The 26,038-nt window shown below is 33.3% G+C and overlaps 2 protein-coding genes and 1 pseudogene across 2 annotated transcripts; all 3 read right to left on the reverse strand.

Annotated features, from left to right (window-relative positions):
- Positions 1-769: 769 nt before the first annotated feature.
- Positions 770-2,678, reverse strand: LOC110658741 (uncharacterized). Its single transcript, XM_058151090.1, is given in 4 exon segments — positions 770-1,230; positions 1,877-1,953; positions 2,112-2,373; positions 2,375-2,678. Coding segments are annotated over 4 exon segments (528 nt in total). The 5' UTR covers positions 2,542-2,678; the 3' UTR covers positions 770-1,208.
- Positions 2,679-9,618: 6,940 nt separating this feature from the next.
- LOC110658743 (uncharacterized) lies at positions 9,619-13,450 on the reverse strand. Its single transcript, XM_058150615.1, has 3 exons — positions 13,030-13,450; positions 12,815-12,937; positions 9,619-9,896 (listed from the first exon to the last, which is right to left on the reverse strand). Exons 1-3 carry the CDS (start codon positions 13,403-13,405, stop codon positions 9,619-9,621), a joined length of 777 nt encoding a protein of 258 aa, XP_058006598.1. The 5' UTR covers positions 13,406-13,450.
- Positions 13,451-20,665: 7,215 nt separating this feature from the next.
- LOC110658742 (serine/threonine-protein kinase SRK2B-like) lies at positions 20,666-24,907 on the reverse strand (annotated as a pseudogene).
- Between the last annotated feature and the right edge of the window lie 1,131 nt (positions 24,908-26,038).

Consider the following 26,038-nt stretch of genomic DNA (forward strand, 5'->3'; position numbering starts at 1 on the left):
CTACTGTGACCCGTGCACTTGCAGATTACACACATCTGTCTCTTAGCGCTTGAAAAGGAACACAAGGGGCGCAAACTATGTGTATTTAGGGGTGTAGTGGGAAATTATAGTTACAAGTATTGGTACCCATAATTTTTTAGGGGTGCATGTTGCTAAGAAATTGCGATGTGATGTAGAACCAATAAGTGGTGTCTCAATTGAAGTGGCTAATGGACAGAATATGCAGTGCCATGCTAAGTGTACATCTTTCAAATGGCAGATGAAAAATCATCATTTTGACGCTGAGGTTTTTATCTTACCTCTTGACAATTATGACTTGATTCTCAAAGCGCAGTGGCTGGAAACTCTTGGTGAGATTATATGAAATTTTAAGACATTGGAAATGAAGTTTCAACTTGGGCATAGAACTTGTATCCTACGGGGGGGAGTACCTTGGCACATTGCAATTAATTAATGACTGAAGTGGTGTGATGTATTGTGACAAGGAGAGAAATAACATTCTCAATGTTTGAAGAATTTTGATTGGCTAAGGCAATTAGGACGCTGGAAGAAAGAGAGGGAGTCATTATGCTGAGTTGAAACCGTTATTAAGTTTGTTGTATTTCTGTTACTTTGTTATATTCATTTGCATATAAATACTTGTATTTCCATAATTGTAATTCATTGAATGAGATCATGACAGTTTCTTCTCTCTGAATTCTTATCTGTGCTTCTCCTCTTTCTTTATTTCTTTTCTTTTACAAATTCTAAAACTCTGGCTCATAACACATTATCTTAACCCCTGGAAAGAAAACAATTACCTTTCAAATCTTCATAATTCCATATTTTCAATAACAAAGACACTCTAATTCTCATATAAGTTGGAATCATACACGTCCTGCCCAATACGCTCTAATTTACAAACATTTATTCAAGACCAAGTCCTAAGTACAAAGTTTTATATAATCACAATAGCATCCTATAGATATCCAAAAGGCAAAACTTTAGATCACGGGTATCCGAAAAGGGGAACTGACATGAAATTCTCCACTTCTTGTGCCTCCTTAACTCTCTTCTCATACTCAGCTTCCTCTTCTTCTTCTTCTTCAGCCTCTCTGTCATTTTCCTTCTCAACATTATCTTCTTCTCCTCCCCAACCAAAGGCTCCAATAGATCGAGATACTGGAGGAGGAATTTTGGCCTCTTCCACAATCTTCATGATTTCTTCATCAGTTTGCAAGGAAAACATAACTGCTTAACAGAATATATGCGAATAACAAAAAATAATAAAAGAACGCAAACGGCTGAGAATAATTTGCAATAATAATAATAATAATGATAAATAAATAAATTTTCTATTTCTCAATGGAAAAGGGTGGTATCCTTGTTTCCACTGTTCAAGCTAGTAAGCCTTGACTCATGATACACCATACAACCCCTACTCTAATCACCTCTCTCATAACAAGCAACAGCAACCATGAGCACGCCTACTTGGCCCCTTCTTCTTTGTAAGACTTTCTTGCTTTCCATTATATTAATCTGTCAATTAAAATGATAATATATATATATTAAAGTGTTGCAGCTCACATATGAATACTTAAAACACTTAAATGAACAGGAAAAGAATACCACCAATAGCTATCATCTATAAAATTAAAAGTAAGAGGGCAGGTAGTTCTCCAGTGCATTTGATCCTCATGGGAAAAAAATTTCAGACTTGTATACTAAATTATAGGCAGAAGAGCAACAAAGGGAAGCAGAAATCTACAAATATAATCTATTTTGAAAATTCATCATGACAAAATAACAATAAATTGATACACACTTGCTTAAAAGACAACTACCAATTCACTCTGTCAATTCATTAATATTCTTAGGAAAGTTCAACCACACATACCCTGGATGGATTTGCAACAATAATGATAGAAAGGACACGTCTGCGATCTTGAGAAATGTGCGAACAGCCATTATTCTCTGCAGAACAATAGGGAAATTATAGTTGCTGAAAACAGAGAATTTTCTCAATGAAAGGAAGATAAAAACGGAGAATAATTACATCGATAGTTTTTTCTTTTTTTTTTTTGTTTTTGAAATTCTTTGGGTCCTCTTGATCTTCACAAAAATCTGCATACCCCATGAAGCCTCAGAACCAGGTGAAGGGTGGACTCCTTTTGGATGTTATCATCAGCGATGGTCCTTCCATCCTCTAGCTGCTTCCCAGCAAAGATTAACCGCTGCTGATCTGGTGGGATACTTTCCTTATCTTGAATCTTGGCTTTGACATTGTCTATTATATCCTAGCTTTCAACCTCCAGGGATATAGTATTGCCGGTGAGGGTTTTCACAAAGATCGGCATCCCTCCCCTCAATCGGAGAACGAGATGCAAGGTGGACTAGGGTCCGACCATCCTCCAGCTGCTTTCCGGCAAAGATCAAGCGCTGTTGGTCTGGATGGATGCCTTCCTTGTCTTAGATCTTGGCGTTGACGTTATCGATGGTATTGGAGCTCCCGACCTCGAGAGTTATGGTCTTGCTGGTGAGGGTTTTGAGGAAGATCTGCATATTGGAGATTTATCAAGGAAAATAAAACGCTTTTCTGAACAACAGATGATTTTGATTGATGAGATAGGAAGGGAAGAAGTGAGTTTGTAAAGAGAAGCGCAGGAAAGGAGTGGCACTAATTTTGCAAATTATAGATTACGCTTACTCTACGTACTCTTCATGGTGTTTACTATTAATAATTTATAAAAAGATTTATTTTTAATTTAAAAAAATAAAAGATTTAATTTTTATGTAAGTTTAATAAATACCAAATTTTAATGCTCAGGTATACCCAATAAGTCCTTGATACCAAATTTTCATATGCATTTGGCTATTACTAAGGCAACAAAAGCATACAAAAGGCCATTAATTCCCTCCTAGAGTAGCCAATTACAAAGATTCAACACTACTTATTTTCGTTTATTCTCTGGCCATGCTGATACTAAATTGCTGTGCCTCAAAGTACATCGGTCCAAATATCCTTCCCCAAGAGCCTGATTTTCTTCTGAACCTTAATCGTGAACTGAGTTCTAGCATCTTGATCCTCCTCTTGAAGGAGAGTAATCTTGTCACCAACTTTCAGCCTCTCACGCCGAACAAAATGAAGCCAGCCCTTTGTAAGCACAGGTTTATCATACTCACCTGTCTTCCTTTTGGTGCAGCGGAACTCCATCTTCTGGTTCTTGTACTTGAACTTCAAATCAACAAAATGAGACGTCCCGTTGAAGCGTGGAAGAAGAAGACCCCTAAAAAAATGTGTTGGGACAGCCAATCTGCAGGCAACATCGGTACGTGTCAGCTTCTTCATTGCTTCTCTGGAACTTAGCTTCAGTCACTGATTTCTTGCTCTCAAGTCTAGCTGTAGTCTCCCCTAATTTATAGAACTTATCTAGCAAGAAAAGAAGAATTGGTCAAGAGTTATAAAAAATTCGACCTAATGGATTGCTATGCTCTGCTTTTGTAGAAATAGAAATATATATATATATATATATATATATAAGTTTTTAAAGTATAAATTTATTAAATTTTTTATTTAATTAAACTAATAAAAAGTATTCTCTCCATCCCACATAGACTTAATTCTATGTTCATATAGATTAAAAAATTGTAGTTAATATAGTTAAAGCAATAAATTTTGTTTATTTTCTTTTTTTTTTTCTTTAAAACATCATCAACTCATATTATTATATTAAAAATTAAATAATTTATATTATTAAATAAATTTTATTTAAAATGAAAATTAATTTATAGTTAATGATAAATAAAAAGAAAAAGAAAATAAATCTATTTGGCGAGATGGAGGAATCAACTATTCCGGCATATAAAAACAAATAAATGGGTTGGACCTACAAACTTAGTGCTTCACTAAGTACCAACAAATTTTTATTTTTCCCGTGCTCTCCCCAAGGATGTCGTTGATATCAAAACTTTCTTTGAACTTTGTCTTGAGGCTTGATATCAAAAGTTTCCTCGAAATTTGTCTTTAGGCTTGATATCAAAAGTTTCTTTTAAATTTGTCTTTAGGGTTGATATCAAAAGTTTCTTTGAACTTTTCCTTTAGGCTTGATATCAAACTTTCTTTGCACTCTCCCTTTTAGTTTGATAAGAAAACTTTCTTTAAATATTGATATCAAAACTTTCTTTGCACTTTGTGTTTGGTATTTATACCAAACTTTCTTTAAATATTGATAACAAACTTTTGACATTGATATTCCACATGGTGGCTATGGAATCAAAGACACTTTTTAACTAGATGATCCATGCCTGATAAAATAGATTATTCATTTACATGGAATTCATTCGAAACAAATTAATAGTTTAGGACCCAGCAATTTTGATATAAATGTGCACAATATCAAAACATAATATATATATATATATATATATATATATATATATATATATATATATATATATATATATATATATATATATATATATATATATATATCACAACAAAGAAATTGATTCAACAAAAAGAAAGAGTAGCTATGCAGTAGGGGCTTCAGTGTGAGATTGGCTTTGAGAAGGGATGTAAAGGAGATAAATTTCATGATAAATTTGAACTAAATAGAGTCTTAAATTCTTTTGTAATTATTAGAATTATCTGTCATGTCGAGAATTTTGTTATTGTTAGATTTATGATTTGTGAGCCAAAAAAAATATTGATTGTAATTATTTTTTAAATAATAAATTATTTATTGAATAAATTTTTACCAAATCACTTTAAATTTTGTATATCTTGATTTGTGGAGTTATTTTCATAAGAGATTAAAAAATATTTGCTTTGCCATGCCTACTATATTTGCTAATCTCATTGGTAACTTTTATATAATTAGCTTAAAATGTATATATAAAAAAATCCCATGCATATAATAGTTCATGTTTTATTAAAATATTCTAAAAAGTGCAACTCAAATATTAGAACAAAAATATTTCTCTCCAACCAATTCATAATTTTGGATCATTAATCTTATGTAATGATATCTAAATATCTAATGAAAGCTTGTCTTTATGTTTAGTACACGCTTTTAAACAAGGAACAGAGACAACTGCGGAGAAGGGGAAAAGAAAATAAAAGGAGAGAGATGACTAAATGGAAGTATGCTTCCAATTATACCAACTAAATTTCATTATCTAGACTATTAACTGGTGGAGGTTTTTGAAGGTATTTGAAGATTTTAGAAAAAAAAAAAAAAATTCTTATTAATCCATCAATTTGGTGAATTGAAAAATCAATTTGGTGAATTGAAAAATCAAGACTTTAGAAGATTTTCAAAAACAATAAAAATATTATTTTAAAAGACAGAGAGTTTCTCCAAACATAAATACATAATTTTAAAACCTTACAAAACCTTTCAAAACTTTATAAAGCCTCCCCCGAACATAGTGTTAAAGCCAATTTATATTTTCTAAACTTCCCTTAATTTAAAGGTTGAGAAATCATCTCTCCAGTTCACTTAATTTTATGTTCATACAATTTTAATCTGCTGAAGAATTGTTTCAGAAATTACAAAATGAAGAATTTAGCAATTCCTCATAGGCAATAGTGATATAAAATGGCTAAATGCTCAACTAAACGAAGAAACCACGAAGGAGTGCCTTCAAATGTTCCTGTCGCAAATTGTGTTAATCTGCAGAATCAGCAATAAGACCCCAACAAAATGATGAAAAGGACAAGAAATAACCACCATTAACATTAATAAGGGTTGAAAAAACAATAATTATCGTCCCACATTAATTTGGGATATAAGATATTTGAGGTAAATATAAGATTTGAATAAACATTTTTCTTTAAATTAGCAAATGCTCTAGATGTAGTGTTAGTGACGGAGTCAGAAATTTAACTTAGGAAAAACCAATTAAAATATGTAATTTATTAATGAATCACTTGCTTAAGTGTTGATTGAAGATATTGATTAACTAATTTATGATAATTCTGTACAGTTTAATTGATAGAATCATTTCATAACTATAAAACAAAAACATTTAATAAATATAATGACAAAAATAAATGCTTTAATTTTTTTTTAAATTGATTTGCTAAAAATTAAATGGAATCGCTATTAGTTTAAAAATATAATGAGTGATTAATATCGTGAATTACTAAACCTAAAATATATTGATAGCCTAATATTAAAAAATTTATCCAATTTATCTTAAATCTATTTTTTTCAACAAAAATTATAAAAAGTAAATTCAATTAAAATTATAAATTAAATAAAATAAATGGTATAGTTTAACTTCTAATATTATGAAAGAAAAAATTTTTTTTTTCTATCTTAACTATGAAGACATTTTAGTAAGAAAAAAAAATTCAAAATAGTAATGAGATTAAAAAAAAACTATTAATGTTTTAAATTGATAAAAAAATGATAAGAGAATTATGTTAGACTTTCCTTTAATGATATTGTCCAATAATTTAAATTAAAAAAAAAAGAAATTGTTAATTGTGTATTTATTGAATGAGAAAAATAATAAAATAAAATTTATGAAAAATATAGGGCTAAAAGAGAATTACGATTTGGATTTTTTTTTTTTTTAGTAAAAGGGTTTATATTTCACTGTTAGTATCATTCTTTCAATAAAGAATTAAAATTTTTTTTTAGAAAATTATTATTAAACCCCTTAAAGCTTTTAAAACCCTGAAAATTCTATACTAATCGAAATTTAATATGAGAATAGAAAAATTATTTTTTTTAAAATTACTAATAAATATTTCAAAATTTTTAAAATTTCAAAGGCACCCAATGCCTCCTGACCCGCAACGTGCCTCTTTCACTAATGTAATGTTTTGATAGTCATATTTCCAAATTTTCAATGACAAAGACAATCTAATTCTCATATAAGTTGGAATCACACACTTCCTGCCCAATACGCTATGATTTACAAACATTTATTAAAGACCATGACCTAAGTACAAAGTTTTATACATTCACAATAGCATCCTATAGATATCCAAAAGGGAAAACTTTAGATTGCGGATATCGGAAAAGGGGCAAAGTGAGAGTACCCCCTTATTTCTCATAACAACTTCTTTCCTAGTTTGTGCTCTGACTATTAATATTGGAGCCGGCAAATTTTGATTCGATTAATTAGAATTCGCTTAGTTTTAAGAATGCTTAATTCTAAGAATTTATTTGATATTATTATCAGAACTATTATTGATAAAACTTACCATATATTGCATGAAGACTATTCACATGGAATAACCAATACAGTAACCACGAGCAAAGTATGATTGTTACTGGCCTAAGACTTCCTGGAACGGCCTGCATCAGCATGCGCATGAGCATAAAATTTTATCCTTGCTGCCCTTCCAGGGGGAAACCCCGTCGAATTTTCTTCTTGCGGAGCATCTTCTAAAGCAGGTTTTGGACTAATCTTTGCCTCGAAATGTGGCTTGAATAATCTGCATTAGTATTTATGGGTTGGGTTTAATGTGTGGCTAAAGTATCATTTGCATTAGAAAGTTTCGATATAAATTTTACATGATGCCTAATTTATTTGGAAATGACAAATTAGGGTTTGTATGTTTCCATTACTTAATGAGGTTGGCTATGAAATTTAATTTAGATGATTTTTCTAGCTTAAATTCAAGTTCTTTTTTTGTTTTAGTGTATTCATTGAAGCATAATGTTTGATAAGGTGTCTCCACTTTCTTTTATGGAATTTTATATGATGTTTCTGTTGAAAAACTAAAAATGTTAATCAAATTTGAAAATATTGATTTATGACTATATTGAATTTAAGTTAATAATATACATAATTTAATCTGAATTATCAATTAATTTTAGGTTTAAAATTCAATTACACCCCTATATTTATTAGGAAAGTTTAATTTAGTTAATTTTTAACTTTTTATCTAATTTAATTTAAAATTTTTAATTTAAGTTCAATTTAGTTCAAAAATAAGAAAATTAAAAAATTAGATTTCTTAATTTCTTGAGAAGGGAACAAAAAGTATCCACACATCACCTGGAAACGTTGCCGGCGCCACCTTTCGTCCCCTACCCTTTACCACCTAAAGTTCATTGATTTTCTTAGTGCGTAAATAGGATTTCACTCCACAAACAAATAAATAAACACACTCTCTAAGAACTTTTATCCGAGTAATTAAAACCCATGTGCTATCACATATACACACCACACTCCTTGATTACCAGCAATTACTGCAACCGGAAATCAATGATGAGAGAACTACTAAGACTGCTATTATAACAAGCACGCAAATCTAAGGCACATACATAAATGTAAGGTACACACATAAATCGCACAATCACGCAGTATTGAAAAGAGAAGAAGAATAACACAGAATTTAACGTGTTTCAACTGTAAGGTCTACGTCCACGGGCAAGTCAAGAGAAAAAGGTTCTACTATGATGAAAAGAGCAAGATACAATCAATCAGAACTCTCAAACCCTAACTCCAGTGTGTTTCCCGAATATCTCACAATTCTATTGCAAATGGTAGAATATTACAATATTTATAATAGTTCATACCAAGGGGCATCGCCCCCGCACCCCCAAGGAGATTAGTGGTGAGCTTCGGGCCCAAGCCTATCGGCTCGTGTCCTCCGCTACTACCACAGATCTCATTTTTTATCCTAATTGGGTTGCAGCGCGAAACTTTCGAGTCGAGTCACAATTCCAGTCCATGAAAAATATATTCAAATTCAAGTCACAAAAAATAACAACTGCAACATGAAAAAAAAAAAAGAGCAATAATGGCTGTGTGAGATGATACTTCAATATATAAAGTAACATAAGTGATTGATTCAAAGCCCAGCACAAGAAGCGAAACAGAGAAATTACACTAATACATGTTAAGTTCTTCAAGTGACAGAACCTCAATACAATGTACACTACAGATGATAAGATTTTCCTCAATCAAAGCCTAGACCATACAATGCCCTTAATTCATGACACTATCTTAACCCTCGGAAGGAAAAAGATGAAAGAGAACACTTTGATTGTTATCTTTCAAATCTTCAATAAGCATACAATCTAATTCTCCTGTAAGTTCGAATCATGCTCCTCCTGTCCAATACGCTACAGTATTATCAAGGCGAAAGGCGATAGAGTACTCTATCGCCTTAGGCGAGGCGAGGATCTTTTTGAAGCAAAGCGCCATAATATATATATATATATATATATATATATATATATATATATTCATACTTTTAAATAGTTGATAAGTAAAAAAGCATATTAAAAAGAAAAAAAAAACGTTATTTACATTACGTCTATTTCTAAAATAAGAGAATTTGAAAATAGTGCATACTTGTATTTCCAGCTTACGTATAAGATACAAGTGAGAGTATGAGACTGTAAAATTGAAATATATAGCATAAGTAACAACACAAATAATAATAAGAGATGTTAGAAAAAGAAATAGTTCATACTTGCATTTTCAGCTTATGTATGTGATAAAAGTGATGCTATAAAATTATACATAATAAATAAAAAATTAGAAATAAGTCATAAGTCATATAATAGAAAATGTAAATTATAGATGTTTAAACTTTAATAAATAAAAATAAGTTAGAAGTCATAATAAACAAAATGCAAGAAATACATAAAAAACTTAAAACTAAAACTACTCGTCATCAAGATTTCCAAAATCATCTTCATTTTCAACAGCGGCCATCAAAAATTCTTCCTCCTCTTCATCATCATCAACTTGCGAAGAGGATGCACCTCTCATTGAACGAGGCCTTCGAAATGATGGAGTTTCAACTAGTGTTGATCTTACAGCCGATCTCGATTCATAACGAGATTCAAAAACTCCAACTGCTCTACCAACATCACCCCAGGTCAACACGTCATCCATGAAAATAAGAGAATCATCATCATCATCATCCCCATTGCCTTTTTCTAATTCATCAAGCAACCACTCATTACTTTTGTAACACCCCAAAATTTTATTATTTATGAGTATTTTTGGTATTTTAATTTTATTTGAATTTTAGGAATTTTTTTGAGATTTTTCGGATTTTAAAAATCGGGTTCGATTTTCCGAAAATATAAACTTTGATGATTTTTAAAAATTAATTTAAAGACCACGTGGTAAAACTAAAAATATATTTGGAGTCTACGTATTTTTCTGAGTTTTATGAAATTTTTTCGGAATTTTTGGACCTCGTTTTCGGTCCCGAGGCAGAGTAAAAATTCAAAATTTTGTATCCTGAATTGAACCGGCCGAATCGAACCGGACCGGATCGGACCGGGCGAATCGGACCGGCCCTTTTCCTTCTTCCTTTTTCTTCTCCCGCGCGCGATGGCTCTCTCCCTCTTCTCCCTCGTTTCTCTCTCCTCTCCACCCCGGCCGCCCTTGACCCGGCCAGATCGGCGCCGCCCAACCAGTAATGGCCGCCGCGGCCGCCGGAAAAACGCGCGCGAAACGCCCCCTGCGTGCGCCGCTGATTTCGGGCCAAATCCGGCCGATCCGGCCACCGATTGGACCGGGTCTTGTGTCCAAAATTATCTACTCGGCGAGAGCTTTCCATAGACACCAAGAACGCCGAAATCCATCGAGCGGTTTGTCCGATTTTTGCTCGGGAACATTTTAGCCCATTTCGACTTTTGGGCTAGATTTCTCGAAAACCGTGAATCCCACGAGAAAACCGAGGCCACCAGCACGCTCCATTCGTCGAGAGCTTCGCAACGACATAAATTTTGAATTTTTTCGACACCGTTTTTCGGTGGGTCCCACGGAACTTCGCAGTGTATTTTCGAGCATTAAATGAGCTTAGAAAATTCTGAAAAATTTATGTACTAACCCCCGTGTTATGGGCTTCGTGTAGGTATCCTCGATTCGCGGAAATTCGACGATTGGCCAAGTGCGAAATTCGGCGACACGTTCTGAAAAAGTCTCCGAATTGGACCGAGGTTTTGGCTAGCCCCCCCATTGTCAGACGCCCCGAGCGCGTTCTCGAAGTCGGAATCGGCAAAGGTAAACCCGAACCTTGCTTTTTCGTAATTTTCTAGTGCTTAAATAGGATTAAAAATCCATAAAATATTCGTGGTAGCTTAGAAAATTATGATTCTTTTTGCAATAGCTTAGTAATATTGCTAAGGACCGCGGGGCAAAGTTTTAAAATTTTTAGAGCTTGTTTGGGCAGTTTTTGCAAAAATGATCAATAATAAGGACTAAATTGAAATTTTGCGTATTGTGATGGATGACTGATTTGATGGGCCCAGAAGGGGCTGTGTGATATGATTGAGTTGTGGATGTATGGATTGTGAGTATAGAAGTGTATTTTGAGCCCTTTTGCAGGTTGGGTAGGTCCTAGGTATAGGGGAGACTCTGTCGGATTTTCGGCACGACTTAGGACGTAATTGGTCTTTTTCTTTGTTTGTATTGAGTCAGATTGTATTAAATAAATGTAATATGATTGTCGGGTGGCCGGAATGACCTTCTTCCTCCGCCCAGACCACGGTGATTGTCGTCAAGTGCGTGAGTAAAATATTAATTTTAATTGTAATTTGATATTATTATATGTTCGAGATGCCCATGCATCACTTATATGCATATATTTATGTAGTTAAACTCTAGGCACGATTTATGTTGCATTGATAATCGTTAAAGTGCCATGGATGTTGTTGTGGTAATTTGGAGGCGGTGTGCGTGCGTTGGCGTGCGTGTGATGTGGTGTGGACTATGGATAGGACGGGTAGTCACGGCTTGAGTTCTTCATCGACCCGATCCTTGAGGGTAGTCACGGCTTGAGTTCTTCACTGGGACCCTCGATTTGGTTATTAAGTGGAAGTCCGAGTGAGTTCTTCAGGCACCGTGTTGGAATTAAGAGAGTCAGTATAGGATCAGCTCCCATATATTATGAATGATGCTACAGGGTGCGTGAGTGCTCCAAATTACCTTTTTGATGTTATGATGTGAAAATGTTATTTATGTTGCATTTCACTCTACAGGGTGCATTAGTTCAGATAGTTATAGAGATTATAGTTAAGATTGATATTTTACTCTCTGAGTCGAACGCTCACTCCTGTTCAAAAATTTTCTGAGCCGCAGGAGGATATTTTATTCTGGGTTAACCTGCTTTTATACTTCGCAGGTTGTTTATCGATATTTGTGTAATTTTATTTACTCCTAGAATTTTCGCATGTGTTAGCAGTAATTATTTGAATTTGATCTGTAATATTATATTCATGTTGGACCTGTAAACTTAATATTTTAAGTCTGTTTTGATGGATTGGATGAGGGAGCTGAGCTCCCATTTATTATTATGTTGATGAGTATGTGGAGGGTGAGCTGAGCTCCCCAATGGATTGTTTATTGTGTTTACAGGTCGGGTGAGTCGAAAACTCCCCGTTGGTAAGTCCATTTTATGGCCGGACTCTGTCCGTTTGTTTTCTTGAATTTGGGCCCAATGGGCCTTAGAGTTGGGTTAATGAATAGTTAAGGCTTACTACGGGCCTCGGGGGCTTTAGGCTGGCCCAGGTCCTAGTGCCGGTCCGGCCCATAGGTTGGGTCGTGACAACTTTCATCAATATTTGCCAAATTAATAGGTGTTATGATATTCCCAAAAGTGTGTCGGCGTAGCAATGCTCTATTATACTTCACATATACCAAATTGTCCAAGCGTTCTTGAAATAGCCCATTTCTTTTCTTATTATAAAGCTGTCATTTATTTTATAGTAACAAATAAGTTAAACTTCAAACTCAAAAGGCTCAAGATAAAATAACAAATTAAGAATATATATATATATATATATATATATATATATATATATATATATATATATATATATATATATATATATATATATATTACTTACATGCTCAAATACACTCCAATTTCTTTCACAACCCCTTGCATTACATGTGAGACTCAGAACTTTTACAGCAAACTTTTGTAGGTTTGGAGTTAAAAAACCATATGTTTTCCACCAAGCAGCTATTAAAATATAGAACCAATGATTGTTAAATTCATAATATAAATTAATAAATAAGCAAAATGAAAAATTAATAAGAATTTAAATTAATAACCTGGAGATTTGGTTGTTCTTCCTCTAATAGCAGAAGGAAAACCAAAGGTCCCTGCAGCTGCCTTGTATCTCTCAATTTCATCAAAAATCATGTCAACTTTTGCTGAATTTTTTCCCATTTTATGAATGCACGAAAGTGATCCTATATTGACCTCTTCATCAGATTCAATTCTCATCTTATTTGGATAAAAAAATTCAGGATTCAAAAAGTATCCAGCAGTATGCAAAGGACGATGCAATTGAAGTGACCATCTCGCATCAATAATCTCAAAAATACTATTGTATTTCTCTTCATTGCCATTGAGCGAGTTGACAATGGCTTCTTTAGCCCTATCCATGGCTTCATAAATATATCTCATAGCTGATTTTTTTTTCATTATCAACAAGTCGAAGCACACGAACAAGAGGACCGAAAACCTTAAGTGTAACGCTCTCACCGTAGGTAGTCCGTACATTTTACTGTTCCGACGATTAATATCTGTTCGGACAGTCAGAATGTCTGAAATTACACTTAAACTATAGTGATGAGGCATAAATTGATGGAATAAATGTTAAGAAAATTTAATAAATATAGGAAATAAATTTTTGAGACCTAATTAAAGGTTTAATTAGGTAGAAATGACATCAAAGATGTTAAAGAAAATTTAGAGAAAGTAAAATAAAATTTAAGAGAATTTATTAATTGATACAAAAATAATAAAAATAATCCGATGAGCACCACGAAGGGCATTTTGGTCATTTCACTCCCAGAGGTGAATTTTGACCTAAATGTCAAATTAAAAATTGAAAGAATAAAATAATTAACATAATTAAAATTTATGAAATGAATTGGAAAATGAGAAAAGAAAAGAAAAGAAAAGAAAATGAAAAAGGCTTATGACATAAAATAAAAATAAAGTACAATAAAAAAAATATATATATATAGACACAAAATGACAAGAGCCACCAACCATCTTCTTCCTCCCTCTTCTCTCTCTCCTTGGATCCGGCTGCCATGGATGCTCCCTTCTACCATTTTTGTTTTCCTTAAAGCTTGATTTTCCAAGCTTTCTCCTCACCAAAACCTTAACCTCTCTTTATTAAAAATTTAGCCCACTCCATAGGAAAGCTTTAGATACCCATAAGAAGAAGAAAAGTTGAAGTTTGAAGTGGGTCACAAGAGGTTAGTGCCTAATCTTCTTTTCTCCCTTTATTAATTCTTGAGTTAAGGTTAAAATGAAGTAAATTTGTAAGAAACTAAAAGAAATTAGTGAGTTATGAAGGGAGTAAATTTCGGTACCCATGGTAAGTGAGGGTCTTTGATGACTTTGATGTATATAAAATGATTTAATGATGTTTGTTGATTCATTTATAAGCATTTGAAGTTGATTTACATTGAGATTTTATGAGGTTGAAATTGTGAGTTACGGTTTGACCCAACTTTGATATTTTTGTATTATACCTTGCAATTGGGATTGTTGATATGTGTTGATGATATTTAAAAGTGTCTTGAATGTCAAATTGAAGTAAGGAAGTTGGAGGAGAAATGAATTACTGAGAGTGCTATTTTCTGCAGGTTGTGTTTATTGAGGGCAGTATACATTTTGGGCTATAAATGAAATTATGTGACCCCAATTGGTATGAGGCCAATTGGAGGTCAAATATGACCTATAATAGACCAATTTTCATGTAGAGGTCATGCCAAAATTTTGCATAAAAAGTGACCAAATCAGGATTGACTAAAATGTGAACCCAGAATTTGACCATATGAACAGTAATCAATCTTTTGGCCATAATTCACTCAAAAAAGGTCTAAATGACCTGAATTTGATATCATTGGAAAGCTTAGATATAGGGCTACAATTTTTATGAAGACCACTGAACCCATAAATGCCAAAAACCAAACCAAATTGCTAGCCTAAGTTGGGTCACAAAACTGCCCAGAATTAGGTTGCCAAGAAACTGCTGGACATAAACTCACCCGACCAGTTTTGGCAAAATGGCCATAACTGGATCTACAAGAACTCAAATATAGTGAAACCAGTGGCAAAATGTCAAAAGACACAGACCTACAAAATTGGTATTTTGACCAAAACCCAGAAATCAAGAGAATTAGGTCAAATAGTTAGAACAAGTCACTGCAGCAAAACCTAGAATCTGACCAAACTTCATGTGACCCCAGAAGAGTCTTTTAGTCATAACTTCCACTAGAAAAATCCAATTAGGATGAGCCATGCCTTTCCAGAAATCTGAGAGACAGGGCTACAACTTTATTTTAGAACCTTCTTCAAATTATGCCAGAAACCTACAGTCACAGACCTGAACTGAACACCTGTTGACACAGGGTATAGGAGTCCAGCCCAGTTAATTGGCCATAAATAATTCCACAAAAACTGAAAAATTGTGATATAAATTTCTTAATGATCATTAGACATAGGACAACAATTTATATGAAGATCACTATGCCTAAAAGTGACTGCAACATGTTCCATTAATTAGATCAACTCTAAGTCCAAAAGTTGCCCAGTTATGAAACCAGAATCTGGAAATGAGTCAGTTATTGGTTATCTGACCATAACTTGAGTTCTAAAAATCAAATTAACATAATTCAAAAGGAAAAATAAAGATAGGACATAGAGGAACAACTTCCATGGAGGAAGTGTGGTCAAACAGTGGATACAAACTAATCAAATGGATAGGTAAAAGTAAGACACAAAAATTGAACCTAAAGAAAGGTTCTTGAATTAAATTGTTTTTGGTAAAGATTTATCCCTAATAAGTCACTACATACTAAATTACATGAAATAGGTATGTGAGACCTACTTTTTCACTACAAGGTGACATGAAATTAGTTGATACATAAAATGTGAATTTGCCTAAATGGTTTACTAAACACATAAGTCATAGGAAAATTAACTTAGAACCTATATTTCCATCATATATGAAATAACAATACTATAAATATGTATAGTACATAACATAAAATAATGAGAATGATAAATACATAAGTTATACGAATAGGTGCTAGGGACCTATGTTCCCATTATAATAACATGGAAATGGTATAAAGCATAGGTAGTACATGAACTGAAACAAAAATATGTTATGAACCTTTAAAAGTATATAGCATGAAATAATAAAACTATAAGTGCTTAATAGTACTAATTTGCCCAAAGTATGCCTAGGCTTATATTTATATGGTTGGATTGATTGGTATACCAATTAGGGACCACAGATAACAGTATTACTTGCAGAGCAAATCATGAACTAACAATATATGTCTGATATGATTGTTTTACAGACTATATGCCTACTTATTGGCCATTGTGCCTAACCTTATTTCAAGCTTTACAAGCCTGACAATTAGCTTCGTGCCTGACAGATGTATACAGGGTAGACATATGGCTGTCTAACTTGTATACTCCCGTGTATCTAGCATTATAGTTTATTATAGGTTACTTGGGCACAAAAATACAGATATGACATAAAATACACCAATATGACACATATATACAGATATGACATGAAATACACCGATATGACATAAAATACACTGATATGATTCCAAAGACTCTAATATGAGTTTTAAAAAGCCAGAGAATGAAATTAATACCTAAAAAAGATACTGATAATTAATATATTTCCAAAGTACAGAAAAGTCATAAATGACTTAGACTGTATAAGAAATGAACAGAAAAGATACTGATAATTAATTTATTTCCAAAGTACAGAAAAGTCATAAATGACTTAGACTGTATAAGAAATGAACAGAAAAGATAGTACAAAAAAGTCATAAATGACTTAGACTGTATAAGAAATAAACAGAAAAGATACTGATAATTAATGTATTTCCAAAGTACAGAAAAGTCATAAATGACTTAGACTGTATAAGAAATGAACAGAAAAGATACTGATAATTAATTTATTTCCAAAGTGCAAGAAATTTATAAATGACTTAGAATTGATGACAAATTTACTGATATGAGTTAAAGAGACTGAAAATGAAATATATGCATAGATAAGATCCTAATAAATATATTGATTTCAAAATATTATAAAATATGCCATTGACTTAGAATTATGAAATTACACATCTTATTGTCATTTTAAATCATTTAGTTATTCTACTTTAAGATTATGCACCACTAAGCAAATTGCTTAGCGCGTTGAATTTTCAATCGCGTAGGTACTGGAAATCAGCAGTAGCGCGTTTGATTTTCAATCGCGTAGGTACTGGAGATCAACAGCCGCCATAATAGCAGCCGCCACAGTAGTGTTCTGACCACAGTTGACCAGATCTGCACACAATCCAGAGTTCACCTCATTAGTCTTTTATATTTTGATAGGGCCCACGTATAGACTAGTATTTTGGTTCATGGTGTATAATCATAATGTAATTACTAGTTTGTGATGTAAATAAAAAATTGTAAATATATTTTGAGTTGTAAATAAAGTTATGAATTTTTGCATATAGATTTCCATCTGAATGAATGAATGAGTTTCATTTCTTAAAATGATGTGATATGGTATGACTATGGATATATAAGACAGATATGAAATTGTTTTTAACAGGTAACTAATGAAACCCGCCAGACACTAATAAAACAGAGGAGGCTCTACCCGGGTTTCCATAGAATTAAATTGTGATAAAAATTTTTTTTTTTTCACATGTTTTCTATAAAGTTTAAAATTAACAATGGATATGACAGGATAAGATAGGGTGCTCCAACACCGAATGTGGCACTCCTCGCTCGGCTATACAATAGACGGGTAAAGGGCGTCACATTAAGAGCATAAACAACATGATTTGAGAAGGCAGGACTCAAAACCGTCCTTTCACACTTTTTGCCTTTCACCTCTTTAGCCCATTTACTAGTTGTCCAACTTTCTGAAGTAAGCATTTTTCTAATGTTGGCTTTCTGAAGATGAATCCTTCCCAGTGTAATAAAAGCAGTAGCAAATCTAGTTTGCCCTGGCCTTAGCAATTCTACTCCATTAGTAAACTTCCGCAACATATTTAGAACTCCTGAAGAGCCATTTATGAAACCAGTAAGTTCAACAGCTTTGCGGAATGTTTCTTTGAAAACATGGATCTTAAAGATATCCTCCAACATCAAATACAATGGGCTGCACATAGAGTCCAGTATAGATGAGGAAAATTTACTTTCAATATTCTTCCTGTCATAAACAAATAGAAAAATTCATTCCATTAATAATAAAAATAAAATGATATTTTTTTTAGTCACAAAAAAAATTAAATAAAAATTTTACCTGCTGCAGCATTATTTGATGCATTATCTGTAACAACTTGAACCACTTTTTTGGAACCAATATCCATCAATTCTTTCTCAATCAAACTAGCCAACAATGCCGCTGTTTTTTATTCATCACTTGCATCAACTGATTTAATAAATACACTTCCCTTTGGACTATTAACCAATAAATTAATCAAGGTTCTCCCTTTTCTATCCGTCCATCCATCACACATCAATGTACATCCATAATTTTTTCATTATTCTTTATGATACTCAAGAAGATCATTTATGATTTGCACTTCCTTGTTAAGTAATCGAACTCTAACCTCATGAAAACTTGGAAGTTTCATTTCTCTCTCATAATTTCCAATTGCTCGAATCATTTCCCCGAAGCTATCATAATTCACAGCATTAAAAGCTATTCCCACATCATACATTCATCGTGCTATGGCAACACAAGCACGCTTCCTTAACTCCTTTTTAGCCAGACTATTTTCATCAATGGTAGTTTGCCTCATATTTTTTCCCATAACAGCAAGTCTAGGGGGAAAATAACAATCAATAGGCCCTCTACTTCTTTGTTGTGATAAAACTTTTGGTTTTTTTGAAACACTAGTACCTGTAAACTCCAGTACTTGCCTTCATCTTTCACTGCCAGTTTCTTGCATCAACTCTTCCTCTTCCTCATTTTAATCTAATCCCAATACTTCAACATCATCAAATTCAGGTGGTCTTTCTATATTCATAATTGATTTTTGCTCTCTTTTTTTAGCAATGAATTTCTGCATTTGATTCCTTACATCTTCTGGACATTTTGGACACCAAACTACATTTTTGTAACCTTCAGCAAGATGTTGCTTGATTGTATTAACTCCTCCTTTATAAACTTTCATACAATACATACATTGATATTATTTTCACTAACTTGAATTACATGTGCCCATCCTGAGTCCGTTCTTCTACTACTAGCAGAAGATCCAAATGTATTATTCTTATCACCCATTTATAATCTAACAAAAAAATTAACAAGAAAAAAAAATAAATTAACAACAAATTAACAATACCCAATATAAATTAAATAAGTAATTAACAAGAATGATAAGTAAAAAGTAAAACAAGTAAACAAATTAACAACAAATTAACAATGCCCATATAAATTAAACAATTAATTAATAAGAATAAAAAGTAAAATCATCAAATTAATAATAAATTAATAATACCATATAAAATAAACAACTAATTAACAACTAATGTCTAATTAACAAGACAAAAGTAAAACTAATTAATCTAACAACTAATTAACAATAATAAGAAGTAAAAACTAAGCCAATTAACAACAAATTAATAATGTCCATATAAATTACACAATTACTTACCAAGAATAAAAAGAAAATAATCAAATTAACAATAAATTAATGATACCCATATAAAATAAACAACTAATATCTAATTAACAAGAAAAAAGCAAAATTAATCAAGCTAAAACTAATTAACAAGAATAACAAGTAAAAGGTAAACTATTTAACAACAAATTAACAATAACCATATAAATTAAATAATTAATTAACAATAATAAAAAATAAAAAAATCAAATTAACAATAAATTAATAATACCTATATAAAATAAATAATTAATTAACAACTAATGTCTAATTAACAAGGCAAAAAGTAAAACTAATCAAATTAATAAGAATAACAAATAAAAATTAAACTAATTACCAACAAATCAACAATACCCATGTTAATTAATCAACTAATTAAATAAGAATACAAAGTAAAATAATCAATTTAGCAATACCCATAAAATTTAAATAATTAATTAATAAGAATAAAAAATAAAATAATTAAATTAACAACAAATAAATAATTAATTAATAGTAACTAATTAATAATAAGGAGGGGGAAAAAAAGAAAAAATAAAAAGGGACTGCTGAAAGAAGAAGGAGAGGAGAGATACGCAGTAGGAAAGGGACTGTTGAAAGAAGAAGAATAGGAGAGGGGAAAAAAAAATTAAAAACAGTGTTTTACGCAGTAGGAAAGGGGATAAGCAGAAATCAAAAAAGAAAAAGACGTTGAGAGAGAGAGATCGGAGAAAGGGCACCTATCTCAGTTGCGAGAAAGAGGACCCTGCGATCTGTCCCTGTTGTCGTGAGGTCAAGGAAGAGAGGTGCGGCTCTGCTGTCTTCGTGAGGAAGTGGTGCAGTGCGGCTCTTTTGTTGGCATCAGGTGGCTTTATTGGTTTTTTCATTAAAAAAAAAAAAAACTTACCGTTGCTTTGATGAGGCGTCGCCTCTCATCTCACCGGCCTGAGGCGTCGCCTCTCCAAAACTCAGCGAGGCATTCCAATCAAGGCGACAGAGGGGCGCGTCGCCTGGGTGTCTTCCTCGTCTTTGATAACACTGATACGCTATAATTTTACAAACATTTATTCAAGAGCATGTCCCAAGTACAAAGTTTTATTCAATCACAATAGCGTCCTTAGGTATCCAAAAAGCAAAACTTTAGATCGTGGGTATCCAAAAAGGGCAAATTAATCCTTAACTGACGTGAAATTCTCCGCTTGCTTGTGCCTCCCTAGCTCTCTTATCATACTCATCTTCCTCTTCTTCTTCAGCCTCCATGTCATCTTCCTTCCCGTCACCATCTTCTTCTCCTCCCCAACCAAAGGCTGCAATAGATCGAGATACTGGAGGAGGAATTTTGGCCTCTTCCACAATCTTCATGATTTCTTCATCAGTTTGCAAGGAAAAGGCATTATATCCTCTCCTGTAGCACATGGCTTGAGCTGCTTCTGTTAGTTCCCTAAGGCAAGTTCTTCAAAAACCATGGATGGTTCTTGATTTCTTTAATTGTGATCCTCTGTACAAATATGCAGAGTTTAGAACTTTAACTATCATATCACAGCAGTCCTCATAAAGAAGTGTAAGGGCTACTGTCAAAAGGCACATCACTAATAGATCAACCATCTTGCAATCACGTGAAATCCAGATTGCTTGAATGCAGGCAATGAAACTAAATTACATGGGCAAAAAGATAAACCAACTAATTCAATATAGAATAAATGGCAAATGAGGATTTCAGTTTTCAAGGCACCACAGGAAAACATAAACTGCTTAACAGAATATATGTGAATAACAAAAAACAATAAAAGAATATAAAAATGGCTCAGAATAATTTGCAAAAACAAAATCGACCAGTCTTAAAATTTTCTTTTTCTCAGTTGAAAAGGATATCGTTGTTTCCACTTTTCAATGTAGTATGTCTTGACTCATGATACAACATGAAACTCCTACTCTAATCACCTATCTCATAACATGCAACAGCAACCATGTGCATGCCTACATGGTTCTTCTTTGAAAGACTTTCTTGCTTTCCATTATATTACTTTGTCAATTAAAATGATAACATGTACAAAAGTGTTACAGCTCGCATAAATTATTAAACACTTGAATGAACTAAAAAGGAATACCACCACCAACAACTATCATGTATAAAGTTAGAAGTAAGAGGGCAGGTAGTTCTCCAATGCATTCAATCCTTATTTCAATGTCCTCATGGTAAAAAGTTTTCAGACTTGTAGACTACATTACTCAGCCAGAAGAGCAATAAAGGGAAGCAGAAATCCACAAAGATCATCTACTTTGAAAACTCATGACAAAAGATCGATACACTGATACGCAGTTGACTAAAAGACAACTACCAATTCATTAATATTCTTAGGAAAGTTCAACCACACATACCCTGGATGGATTTGCAACAAATATGCGAGAAAGGAATGTCTGCAATATTGAGAAATGTGCACATAGTCAGCGATCTTGTATTGAACAGCCATTATTCTCTGCAGAATAATAGGGAATTATAGATGCTGAAAACAGAATATTTTCTGAATGAAAGGGAGATAAAAAGGGAGAATAAATTACATTGGTAGCTTTTCTGAAATTCTTTGGGTCCTCGTGATCTTCAAATGGGTATGCTCCGACCAACATAACATACAGACTCACTCCCCAAGACCATACATCTGCCATCTGAACATCAGAGTAAAAGTTAAACCAAGCTTGCAAATGAAACAAATGCATTCATGTTCTATGCTCAGAACTCGTCCAGCCATGCCAATCATAAGTTCAAAGTCTATGTTCTTTCCAGGACAAAGAAAAGGATACAACTCCTTGTTGTTCTAAGTTTTTCACATGCAATGAAAATAGGTATTGTAGTAATTGAAGCTATAAACCACTCACACAGAGGCCAACATTCTTACTGATCATAATTGATGTCTTTGCCATTTATACAATATAAAAGCTTACCAACACATGAAGGACATGATGTTTTGGAAAGCTAATTTCATCTAGAAGAGATGTTGCATGCTCAGTTGAAAATTTTCTACTAAAGTACCAGAGAATGATTATCCATTTAGAAACCCAACTACCTAAACAAGAAAAATCTGTAAGGAGGAAAATTAATCTTGTGATAGACAAAAAGCAAATGATATAAGTGAAAAACCAAAAAAATGCAATTTCACATATAACATGGTGAAACATTAATATAAATAAAATCCTAATTATTCACGCCTTGTGTCAGCGCCTTGCCTCCTAAACTCTGTAAGCAACTGTCTTTTCAAAATATCTCACTCATAATATAAGTGAACAACCAAAAAAGCAACTTCACATGATCTCAAGTATTGCTACATTTAACATGGTGAAAACTTTTGTAAATAACATCCTAATCATTCATGCCCTGTACCAGTAACCTACCTCCTAAACTCTATAAGTAACTGTCTTCCCAAAATATTTCCTTCAACATTTGGCAATATAAGACAATTAAAGTTACCTTCCCATCATATTCTCTCGTAGAATTCCACATGAAAATCACAAGAGATGAAAAGGTGCCAGTCTGTTTTTCAAAAACCTCAGAATAACCAAAATCACAGATTTTCAGACGTGGTGCTGGGCTTCCATCCAGCAAGGTATTTTCTAGCTTCAAATCTCTATGGCAAATTTGCTGCAAAACAATAGAATTAAAAAAAATAAATAAATAAAAGATGAACTTCTCTAGCAATTAAAAAGCACCAATGCCATCTGACACATGCTGAATTTGATTTACCAGGGAATGGCAGTAGCTGACTCCTGAAATAAGCTGTTGGAAAAAGTATCTAGCCTGGAAAAGAACCTAAAGGCAAATTAGCCGACACTCAAAATAAAACAAGAATCCAGACTAACTTCACTCTCCTCAAATATTTTTTTGCCTCCCAATTGATACAAAACTAATCAATGCAATCCAAATCCTGAAAATTGAAGCTAAGAAAAGAGACAGGAAAAACCTCATCTTCACTGAATCTTCCAGCATTGCAGATTCGCTCAAAAAGCCTCCTCCTGCAGCATATTCCATAACAATGGTGAGATGGGTTGGTGTCAAAACCACCTGCACATAACCAAAAAAATTCCTCTTACATCAAAGAACAAAAATTAATCCTCTTGCAACAACACCCACCAAATAATTGGAAAAGAAAATTATAGGACAAAACAAACCATAACACTTCAAACCCATAAAATGAAATTAAAAAAAAAAGTGTGAAAGTTTTAAGAACAACTAACCTCCTTGAAGCGAATTATGTTTGGGTAGCTAAGCGATCTGTGATTTATGATCTCCCTTGTCACATTCTCATCAATCTGAACCCAAGTAGAGAATTAGTAAACTTAATGAAAAAACAAATTTGAAAATTCATTATGACAAAAGACCAATACATTGACACACACTTGGGTAAAAGACAACTACCAATTCATTTTGTCAATTCTTTAATATTCTTAGGAAAGTTCAAACACACATACCCTCGATGGATTTGCAACAATAATGATTGAAAGGAGATGTCTGCAATCTTGAGAAATGTGCACATAGTCAGGGATCTTGTATTGAACAGCCGTTATTCTCTGCAGAACAATAGGGAAATTATAGATGCTGAAAACAGAATATTTTCTGAATGAAAGGAAGATACAAAGGGAGAATAAATTACATCCACAGTTTTTCTGTTTGGGTCCTCTTGATCTTCACAAAAATCAGCATACCCACGAAGTCTCAGAACCAGGTGAAGGGTGGACTCCTTTTGGATGCTATAATTACCGAAGGTCCTTCCATCCTCTAGCTGCTTCCCAGCAAAGATCAACTGCTGCTGATCTGGTGGGATACTTTCCTTATCTTGAATTTTGGCTTTGACATCATCTACTGTATCCGAGTTTTCAACCTCCAGGGTTATGGTATAGCCGGTGAGGATTTTTACAAAGATCTGCATCCCTCCCCTCAATCAGAGAACGACACGCAAGGTGGATTCCTACTGTATACGATAATCAGCGAGGGTCCGACCATCCTCCAGCTGCTTTCCGGCAAAGATCAAGCGCTGCTTGTCTGGATGGATGCTTTACTTGTCTTAGATCTTGGCGTTGACGTTATCGATGGTATTGGAGCTCTCGACCTCGGTGAGGATTTTGAGAAGATCTGCATATTGGAGATTTATCAAGGAAAAGAAAACGCCTTCCGAAGAAGAGAGGATCTTGATGGATGAGATAGGAATAGAAGAAGTGAGTTTGTACAGAGAAGCGCAGGAAAGGAGTGGCACTAATTTTGCAAATTATATAGTACGCTTGCAGTACGTACTCTTCATGGTATTTACTTTACATAATATGTAAAAAGATTTATTTTTTATTTTAAAAAAATAAAAGATTTATTGTTGTATAAGTGTAATAAATACCAAGTTTTAACGCCCAGGTATACCCAAGAGTTCCTCAAGGAATTGAATCCTTCATTGCAAATGAAAGAAAGGAGTGAGACAATGGAATATTCTAGGTAATTATGCAATTAAAATTCAAGCATTGGAGTACATTAAGCTATAGATTCATTCATATGCATATGTATCAGGTTATTAATCATGACTAATTAATATAACAAAAGCATAAAACTGGCCATTACAAAGATTCAACGCTATTTATTTTTTGTTTATTCAGTGGCCATGCTTGCTGATACTAAATTGCTGCGCCTCAAAGCACATCGGTCCAAATATCCTCCCCCAAGAGCCTGATTTTCTTCTGAACCTGAATCTTGAACTGAGTTCCAGCATCATGATCCTCCTCTTGAAGAAGAGAAATCTTGTCACCAACTTTCAGCCTCTCACGCCGAACAAAATCAAGCCAACCCTTAGTAAGCTCAGGCTTATAATACTCACCCTTCTTCCTTTTGGTGCAACGGAAGTCCAGCTTCTGGTTCTTGTACTTCACCTTCAAATCAACAAAATGCGATGTCCCAACGAAACGTGGAAGAAGAAGACGCTTAAAAAAATGAGTTGGGAGAGCCAATCTATTGGCAACATCGGTTCGTGTCAGCTTCTTCATTGCTCTGAAACTAAGCTTCAATCACTGATGTATCGCACTCGAGCTCTAAGTGAATTTTGTAATTTATAGACTTACCCATAGTTTATCAAGTGTTTAAATTTCTTCGAAAAGACTAATAAAATTAAATAAAGGGATTGTACCTACAAACTTATCAAAAAATTTTCTGTCCATTTTCCAAAGGCCTGTCTTCGATAGCAACAGGAATAATAATTAAGACACGTAGGATTCGTTTTTGACATCCTTCAACGACAAAAGAACCATTTTGCCAAGTCAATTTTCTTCTGGATTGGATTTAGTATTTAGTTTAGTTTTTTCGGAAAAGCCTTCGCTGTAAAGGACGGCCGCCTTTTGGAAAAGCAAGAGAAAAATTTATTCGTACTTGAGTGATGCATTAAATTTGCAG

This window comes from Hevea brasiliensis, chromosome 8 (genome assembly GCF_030052815.1).
Source record: "Hevea brasiliensis isolate MT/VB/25A 57/8 chromosome 8, ASM3005281v1, whole genome shotgun sequence".
NCBI lineage: Eukaryota > Viridiplantae > Streptophyta > Magnoliopsida > Malpighiales > Euphorbiaceae > Hevea > Hevea brasiliensis.